This window comes from Buceros rhinoceros, unplaced genomic scaffold (assembly GCF_000710305.1).
Source record: "Buceros rhinoceros silvestris isolate BGI_N320 unplaced genomic scaffold, ASM71030v1 scaffold22013, whole genome shotgun sequence".
Lineage (NCBI taxonomy): Eukaryota > Metazoa > Chordata > Aves > Bucerotiformes > Bucerotidae > Buceros > Buceros rhinoceros.
Window position 1 is genome coordinate 3,851 of NW_010402256.1, and position 10,177 is coordinate 14,027.

Sequence of the window (10,177 nt, forward strand, 5' to 3'; positions counted from 1 at the left end):
TCCTATGGGAGATGATAAACAGGCTCTGATGCAGTGTAAGAATGAACTCCTAGTCATTATTTGGGGGGGTTTTTTGTGACTAGCAGCTCCCTGTTCCTACTACAGTCTTAAAATTTTCAGTACAACATGGGCTATTGAAACTTGTAAAGGAGATGTTAGTAGAGAGTTAAAATGCCCCCTCTCTGAACACTCAGTTTTGAGACTACCGAATCTATAATGTCTAATTCTTTCCTCCCCTGTGAAGCCTTTATGATCTGCTCTGGATTTATATATATATATATATATATGCGCACTGGAGAGACCACTGCTTATGTCATATCTCAAGAAGGAAGCACAATGCTTCCTTCTCTTTAGGCCAGTCAAGCTACTCTCTCTCACATCAATAACCTTTTCACCTGGTAATTTTTTCACCTGGTAATTGCAGGTGAATTTTCCTGATTACATCAGTGTAGAAAAATTCTGAGACTTTACCACTAAACGCACATTCTAGAAATATTATTTTTAATTATAGAGCACCATCAGTATTTTCTTGCATGGTTAAACAGACTGTAACTGATCAGTAAGGTTGTGTCTTTCATGTATATGAAAGTATTGTGAAGCCAGATTTTAAGACTTGTGAACAAGTATCTTCACCTCCTTTGTTTCCTTCCCCTCTTCACCTCCAATGCATACCTCTTCTGCATTTTTCAAATGCTCATCTGGGGGAAAACAGTTAATTAAATGAACTGACACTGATCTACGCATTTAAACCAAATAAACGATCCAATTCATGTTTGATTAGGCAACTGCTTTTGGCTAAATGACAAAAAGGAAAATCTACACAAGTGGCTGGTTTTGTGCCATTATTTCTCTATTTCTCATCTCTAAACAATTGCTTCATTTCAATCTAGAAACAGTTACTTTTTAACACTGGGTGATGTTTAATAGGTTCCATTGGTATAAAACATTATAAATATACAAAGTATCCCCAATGTTTTCACATAAATATACATGCTTACACATGCAATTACATACATACTACCTAGTATTTCTTGCAAGTCTGTCTTTCTCTGCGTCTGCACAATCACACAGGCACATAACCTTTGCTCGGCTTTGTCAAGTTACTCTGTGTTCACAGCATCCAGAAGTCACCTGGTTTTCAAAACAGCATTCCTTTCATCTAAAGGTACTGAGGATGATTTACCAGTATTTCGCGTGTATCCTGCAAACTGCTCTCTATTTACATTTTTATAGGTAAGGGGAAAAAAAGTAAGGATGCAAAATGAGAAGGTTACAACCTGAGTCAGTGGCAGCAGCAAAAATAATATCAAATCGTTCTAGACCTGTATGGGTACACTGACAACATTACTGAGGTTGAGGGAAAAAATCCCTCTCTCTGCAAGACCTGCAGCACTTGTTGGATCCGCCACCACAAGTGTGCCATCTCTTCTGTGTAAAATGGAGAAATTATATGCAAGAGTAAGCCTAACAGTTGCAGGATCCAGAAGCAAAGCGTCATGGGCAATTGTTAAGGCTTTTCTCTCTAGGATATGAGAAAAAAAATTATTCAGAACAATCACTACAGCTATCAGGTTCTTTGAGTAAAAAGAGAACATGCACTACATAATACAAAATTTCATCACTTCAGATACTAACTGCATACTTGGTCTCAGTCAACCAGAAGACTCCAGGCAGCTATGCAACCAGCACAATTCATGAAGTTCAAATTCTTAAAAAGCGGAACTTTTGTACCTTTAATATACACGAGTGGGGTTTTGTTTCCTCTCTTGAGCTCCCAATTGTCATGACATATATAGCTTTATGGCATCAAGCTCAGACTACCCATTTCATATCTAAATCCAACCGAGTACACAGATCTTGACAAAAATAAGTGTACAGACAACACATAACCTAGATGTCATGGTTTAGGATCTGACACGGTTTTCAGCTGCAGGGGAAGGGGCTGCTGCCTTTATTTAGCCGTTTCGGTAGCAAGGAATAGTACCACTATCTGGTCCACCTGAGAGGCTCCTCAGGGGGAGTTCCCCCAACTCCAATTTCACTCCAGCCTCTGACCCAGGCTGTGTCAATCAGCACCTCTGCGAATAAGCCTATTTAAGGGGGGGAAACACCTTACACTCTCCAGTTCACTCTTTTGTTTTGTAGGAGGTAGGATAGAAAGAAAAGAGAGAACCAGCTATACAATTGCTAAGGAAACTGGGAGAAGCTTATAGAGTACTTGCCAGGGCGGTGATATCTTCCTCATTCTGTGGCAAGTTACATGGAAGATGTGTTCAAGAAGGAGATAAAGAGAGTCCTGGCAGAGGTGTGGACAGGCTGAGGAGAAGGAGAGCCCAGAAGCAGAGAAAATGGATGCTGGACTGACTCCTGAAAAACATTGTAACTTCGAGGTTTGGAACTGTGTCAGGTCGGCACTGGGAGAGTCAGCCTGGGCAGCAGACACCTCCTCCCCAGTTCTTGCCAAGGACCACCACATGCCCAGAGCAAGTGTGTTCCACCAGCAAGCTGGAACCTATGCTGAATGTTAAAAAAAACTGCACTGCCTGCCCCATCCTCTGACCCTTCCCCCCTTCCCCCAGTGCCAAGTGATGAGTGGGAGGTAGTAAAGCTGGGCCAGGAAAAGGGGAGGAGTAGGGGGAAGGTGTATTAAGGATCTCATTTATCTCTCTCTCTGTCCTAACCTCATTTAATTGGTGGTTCTGTTGGCAGTTTTGTTGTTTTGAATTAAATTGATTTTGTTTCCCCTAGTTGAGTCTCTTTTTTTGCCCATGGCCATAAGCGTTTGTTGAGTCCTCCGTTATCCCCTGCCTTGATCCTTAAATAGTAGTTTTATTTTCCCCTTCTGGAGGAGATAAAACTGCTGCAGGGCTTTAGTTGCCTGCTGGGTCTAAATGGCGACACCAAGTCCAGTTTCCATAGAAAACCAGGCTCTGAGGAACACGAACCACTACAGCCAGAATGAATGAGTTTCACACTCTAATTTATTACACTATAATATTCAACACAGAAACTCTGAGGAAGCCTCTAGACACAAAACTCTTAAGTCAAGAAGCCCTGGGAGCATCTCAAGAGTTTTGTATGAGAAGCTCATGGTCTGAGTTTCCCAGCATGGAAAATAGAATTGTTGGGGAGCACCAAGGACCAGCTGCTCCACCAGAGCAAGAGAAGTCCATAGTTGACAGGGCAGTAGCCTCACCACTAAGATACGCAGTGCCACAGCATCTGGACTGTAAGCTGGGTGGCAACAACTAGGGTCAACCACAGTGAGGCAAGTTTGAGGTCAAGTCAGGGGGACTAGGCAAGCAGCAAGGGCCTGAGCTCTAGCACAGCCCCAAGGCAAAGGGGAAAAGCTCCCAGGCTTTTCCCAGCTCTGCTTCACCACGCAAACACCTGCACACAGTCAGAGCTGACCTCTACCCCAGGCAGCCCAAACTACTTGAAATAGGCTGGGGGGCACTCAAACAATCCAAGCCCAGCAAGATTAATTAGCTGTTGGAAATCGCAAATCAGAATGAGGTGGTTTAGTTCAGCTAACGATAATCCCAAGCCAATGCATCGTCACGCTAACAAACACCCTCACTTTGGATTATTATAGTTAGTAAGTAGTGAGAGAAATAAACACTATCATGTCTGGAGGTGGCAGCTCCCAGCTGATGTTCTGAGGCATTCTGTACCTGTCTCCATTTCCTTTACTAGAGTTTCTTAATTTAAAAACCTTTAAATCATTTTCATGGATATTACTTCTGAGCACTCCATTGAGCAAAATGATTACGAAACCAAAAAACCATGAATGCTTCTTTTTTAGCAGCTAGGAGGCTGCTGTGCTTATGGAGAAAAAATGTATGTAAAGCATTGTAGAAGAATTTGTTCACATCGTGGCCCCTGTCGTATGCTTTGCCAGCATCTCTGGGTTATGATGAATTCAATAACCAATTTTAAGTATTAAAAAAACCCTCTAACAATCAACCCGAGCATAAGTCTATGGCACCCTCTTGTGTTCAACAATAATAACAGTTTATTCAGTTTTGAATCTTTCTTGATTCAGTGCACTGTTATTCACAAAAAAACAGTTGAAAACAAGTTCATCCATTACATTATGATTAATACTTTTTGTATTAATCTAATATTCTGATTGAGCTACCTCTATTTTATTGTGAAGATCACATCATTAAATAGTAAGAAATTAATTACAGAAGTGAATAAAGGATTAAACTAGTATCTGATATACATAAACTCTATTCTATTATGATGAAGCATGTTGCAAGAATGTACTGGTCACAAGTCTTACATTAAAACACAAGAAGAAATTGAAAACCAAGAAGTAGAAATACAAACATGTCAGTGAACAAGATTAGTAGGCAGAGGAAAAATGTGACTAGAGTTTGAGAGACAGGCTGAGATTATCTTAATTAGATTCCCAGCTAACAAACATCCTGTGATTTAGTGAGGTACCTATGTGGTTATCCTGTGTCTCAGATTCCTATCTATGAATGGCAACACTTAACTTCCTGGGTGTGGAGAATGACCTCATTACAATTTAGAATATGCGTTAAGCATGCCATGGTAGAGGATACACACAGACAGAAGTCAAACCACTGGCTCACTGTTTACAGCTGTATTAACTTCGTATACTCGGCCTCTTCTATTCTAAGCCACAATATTTCTTCTGGATTTTAGGAAAAAAGGTAACGTGCTCACAAGGGAATTCATGAATGAGTCTCATACAGCAAACACAAGCACAAGGAGAAGAAAAGAAGGTGAGAAAACAGCACTAAAGCTGATTTTTGAGTTAGTGACGTTAACATTTACACACCTACTGCTAAAGGAGAAAAATGGAGAGATGTTCAGAGTGATTGATACCCTAGTCTGCTTTGTATTCCACTTCTACATACAAAAATCTCTTTATCCATATGTTCAACGAGATACATAGATACAACTCCAAGTAGATTAACCCTCAAATCCAGCTCTGCGTATGTAGCTTAACCATTCTGTTGGTTCACCTCTTCCCAAAGCTGGGGTCTCTCAAATTTCAAAGGTAAGAGATTTGGATGATCTAAAGTTGTTCCAATAAGACGCAAAACTGTTTAAGATAAACTGTTACCAAAAAAAGCCTTTCCATTCCCAGTTAGAAAAGACTTGGGAATCGGTACTAATGAGAACATCAAACCCAACAAGACAACCAGAAACAAAGCAAACCAAAACAAGCATTATTCTGTACCAAATACTCACATGAAAATGATTCTTTCAAAGGTGTTGTACTGGTTTTGACTGGGACAGAGTTAACTTTTTTCATAGTGGCTTGTTTGGGGCTTTGTTTTGAATTCGTGATGAAAACAGTGTTGATAGCACACCATTATTTTAGGTTTTGTTTACACAATGTCAAGATCTTTTCTGGTCTTGACAGTGAGGAGCTGGGAGGGGACACAGACAGGACAGCTGACCCCAACTGACCAAAGGAATACCCCAGACCATAAGATGTCATGATCAGCATATAAAGCTGGGGAAGGAGGAGGAAGGAGAGGATGTTCGGAGCAATGGCATTTGTCTTCCCAAGTAACCATTACACATGATGGAGCCCTGCTCTCCTGGTGATGGCTGAACGCCTGCCTGCCGCTCAGTCATTCAGAAAGGCAGAAGCCCTAGCTAGAAGAAATACTCAAATGGGGGTTTCTTGTATTCACTTTCACAAACTCCACTGCTATTACATGTTCCATTTCACAGTATTAGATGCAGAAGAGAAAGTGAAACACGAAAATGCTTATTTCATCCAAAGGAGGAAAGCCAAGTATAATAGCAGTGTTTCACCATTTATTCTAGCAAGACAGGCTCCAGAGCAACAATAAAAGAAGAACTCTTAAGAGAGGGTGCTTGTGTGAAAGAGAGCATGAACGACAGAAGTATTCTTGCACATGCAATAACAACACTCAACACCACTTGTCAAAAAATATTTTAATTTTAACAAAAGCCCAGCATCATCAGTCCCACACATCAGCAGTTATGGAGTGATATGTAATACACTCAGGTGACCCCATGGTAAGGACTGAGTCTGTACCAGCAGATCTTTTGAGTCTCCACAGTTATGTCTTATATAAAAATATTTTCCAATTTCATATTTAATGTCAGTGTTATCTGTTCAACATAAATTGTTTCCATATTGTAAGTTTTTTTGATCCTAAATTAATATTCAAATAGTAGAACAGAATGGGTTTGATACAGTAACAAGTACCTTTTTTCCCCTTGCAGAGAAGAAAAACTTAGTAAGTTATATCAAAAATACTTTCACAAATCTTTCTAGTATTTGAGAAAAGCAGTGAAGAAATAATGACATGAACATGTAGAGATGATTTGATATGACAAATTCCTCTGTCCTATATATGGATCTGCCTCTAAGGAGTATAAATCCTCACAGTCTTTACTGTCAACTAGGTAATATTTGCTCATTGTAAAAATCAACTTAACTGTTCATAATCACTTTTAGATACTTGTGAACTTAGCATATGGGAGAAGAGAGGCTTATTTTAACAGATAATTAATTATGCACACCTTTCATTAATTTTCACTCTCTACAAGTCATGAATCATCTGTATCATACTGTACTACTTCTTTCTCACTTGTGGGTTACTAACCCAAAATTACTGTGCAGGGCTTCCAAAACCAAAAATCTACCCAGTTCTGCCATTGAGGGTAATAAAAGCAGATACACTGCCATTTGATCAGACTAAGAAAGCTGAAGATTTCAGGATCCTAATCAGAAACATTTCCTCTTTACAACACTCTCATTACAAGTCACTTATCTTCTTATGCTAAAGGCAGATACTTTAGGTATTGCCACCCTGCTTCTGTAAAAGAGTCAGGCTATGTAACAACTGCCAGCTGAAAACTTACCAAAAACTCATCATGAGGTGTATGTGTGTGTGTACACACACACACTTTGCATAAACACAATCATACTCTATAGCACATTCAACAGAGGTAACAAAACAGAAAAATGTCTCAAACAAGTGATTAGTGTGCAAAGAAAATTCTTAACAGAATTTGGGAACTCAGTGTATCATTTGCCATTGTAACACAAGCAATGCTTTCCATTCCAGGTAGTTGAGCCATCCCATAGTACTTTGCCATAAAGATCTACACTAAAGTGGTATTAAAAATAAAATAAAATTGGAGAGTGCTCACAAACAGATATTATTTAACTAAGGCATTGAAAGGTTTAGAACTGGACTAATCCTTTAGTTTCCAGTAAACACAGCATTTCTGATAACAGTCTGTCAACAGACAGACGTATTTCCAGCACCACCTCCAATGAGTAAAATTTAGTTATGGCTTACGCACAAAGGCTTTTGAGTATGACATGATTCAAGCTAGTGAGAACTTACATTTGCTTCAGAAGGGCTATACAAGCTCACTAACAATCCATGGTGTTTAATTTTTTTGCATTATTAATTTAACTTTAAAATATACCAAAAAAAAAAAAAATCTTTGATGAAACGGCCAAAGTAACTCATTTGTGTATCAGCATCACCAAGGATCTTCTTCCACCTACAAGGAGTAAGAATAAGAGTGAAACTGAATGTGGGAAGTGTTGACTGCGAAAGTTTTGAGGAAAGTTTTGTGTAGAAAATAGAAAATAAATTTCTCTATACTTCAATACCATAATGATGGATTCAAAAGCAATTTTGTTTTGAAAATACCAAGCGGTATTGCTGCAGTCCCATTAATACACCTTCATAAATGCTGCATAGTCTCACTACTTCAAACTATTAGATCAAAACACCATCTGTCTTGCAATTAATGCAAATAGAGGACAGTGACCGTGCCCACTCTATAGGATTCCTTCCGCATAAGAAACTGTATCTAAGCTGAGGTACAAATACAGTTAACCACACATAATTCTACAGATACTATACTCAATATTGTTGAGTAGGTAGATGCCCTACTCAAACATATCTTGTGATTTCAGACCCTGCATCCAGTGGACTTAGGGAAAACACATAATTGTGTCTAAAAAACAGACTCGGGCAATATATACTGTTAACAATAAAGAGAAGTTTTACAGGTTCCGAACAGAATGAGAGTTAAGCATGCAAAACTTAAGTACTTACTAAGGCTTGACACTGTAATATTCTTCTGGAGTCACAATTTTCAACCCACCAAAGTAGTCCAGGACCCAAATATTGGTGATGTTGAATTTGGCAAAGAACCAATTATGATCCTTAGGCCAACTTTCCATCTCAGGGTGGCGACTGAATAATGCTTCTTTTGCTAAGCCTGCTTCTGAATCATTCACCTGAACAACAACCAGCAAAATACTACAGTAAGACACAGTCATGTAAAGACACATTTTAGCTAAAAAAAAAAAAAAGCACTGCTGACTGCAGTGTGCTCGCTTCAGTTTAGCCGTGTCTTGTCCCAAAGGACTCATTACCGAGGCAGAGTCCACACCATGTGGTGTTCAACTCTAGGTGAGACAGACAAAAACCCCAGGATAGTAATTCATTTTAATATTACATCAAAAGGTGCTTTTAAAGTAAGTGTGAGCAAGAAACTACTTCATCAACACAAGAATAAATCTTTCAACAAATCACAAAAAAGTATGGATTCTTGCTGAATTATTACAATCCAATGTTCTGGGTGTAATTCTACCTCCTTTGCACCTGATCACTCCAACAGACACAAACAGATCCAACCGTGTTCAGACGTGTGCAAACACGTGCATACACACACACAAATAGGGTATAACAGAATCTACAGGGAAGGGAAGCTGAAATGTGTGACAGCACTTAATATACAATGTGCAAGTGTTTAAAGGGTTAAATCAACAAGTTAGAGCTCTGGGTATGGTACAAGAGGAACTGATTAAAATAAACAATTTCATCATTAATGAGAAACTCATGACAGCAATTAAAGGATTGCTAGAGTGTAACGCACAAATATCTGAGGTGTGAAAGCACCAAGTAAAAATTCAGACTATAAGAGAGATTAATGATGATTAGTCCTCATCCTTAATCATTCTGCTCAATAATGATGGATAATGCCATTCTCAATAATGGAATTAGGACTTCCAGTTAATAACAGGTACAGCCCTAAATTAATAATTAATAACAGGTGCAGCCCTAAATTCCTTCTATGGGACACCAAAGTACTGGTGCAGGAAAGAATACAGTCCTGGCAGCAATGCCACCAGATAATACAGTGCAACTTCATAGCTCAGTTATTAGCTCAGGTTAATATTTACTTCAAACTGAAGTTTCAGAAGCACCTGTGTCACTCTGCAACTGGGGTTAAACTACGGCAAGTCAACTTTCAGCTGCTTACCTTCACAACACTCCCACAGAAGATTATGTGGGCACAGAGGGGATTCTGGGGATCATATTTGTGCTTCTTGCAGTAAGGAGTCTGTGCCAAAGACACGGTTAAGGAGGCATTTGGATTGATCTGGAAAGCAAGTAAGATAAGAGTTTTACACACTTTTGCAAGAAAAACGTCACATCCACCATATTTTCAGGTCTCGGTATTTTACCCAGCTCAGTGTTACTGGTAAGAAGAACAAAGCTGTCGTAATCTTTTCCTAACTATATCTGAAAGCTTAGGTGAGTTCTGAATCCGAAAGAAAGCCCAGTTTAGAACTGTGATGAAGTCTGTTAGCATTAAATGCAAACCTCACAAAACAGCACCCTTTAAAACTCTGAATTCAATACACAGTCCAGCTATTTCACATTCAAATGATGATATATCCCTTCTACATACGTACAGGACTGTACAGAAGACAAGGAGATACAATGAACTTAATTAAGTTAATTCTGGTGGGAGGACAAAGGGTTACTGAAAAGGTAACCAACTGAGTTTCACAACTGTTGATAAAGTTAGTCAAAACAAAAACAACCAACCACCTTCCCCCATCAAAACAAGTCTCCTAGCTGCCCCCAAACTGGTCAGCTAAAGTGAGTTTTAAAAGTTAGGTTTAAAAAATCCTGAGTAAGACACCCAACTTGAAGAATTAAAGAATCTGTATCCAAAGCTTTTTTCTAAAACTGGTTTGGTGAACATAGCTTGAGAGGTACCGGTGAAAGACAGAACTGCCTACTGCCAAATGTCACACACTGTTGTTCGTTATCTCCCCGCACAGAAAGTTAATGTTGTTTGCAAAATTTCAAAAGAACTCGTCTCACAAAGAAAC

At 39.1% G+C, this 10,177-nt stretch overlaps 1 protein-coding gene across 1 annotated transcript; it reads right to left on the reverse strand.

The window, feature by feature from the left end:
* Positions 1–8,101: 8,101 nt before the first annotated feature.
* On the reverse strand, positions 8,102–9,435 carry CREG1 (cellular repressor of E1A-stimulated genes 1; the record flags this gene model as incomplete). Its single annotated transcript, XM_010132586.1, has 2 exons — positions 8,102–8,287; positions 9,316–9,435. Coding segments are annotated over 2 exons (306 nt in total), but the record flags the coding sequence as incomplete, so codon positions are not given.
* Between the last annotated feature and the right edge of the window lie 742 nt (positions 9,436–10,177).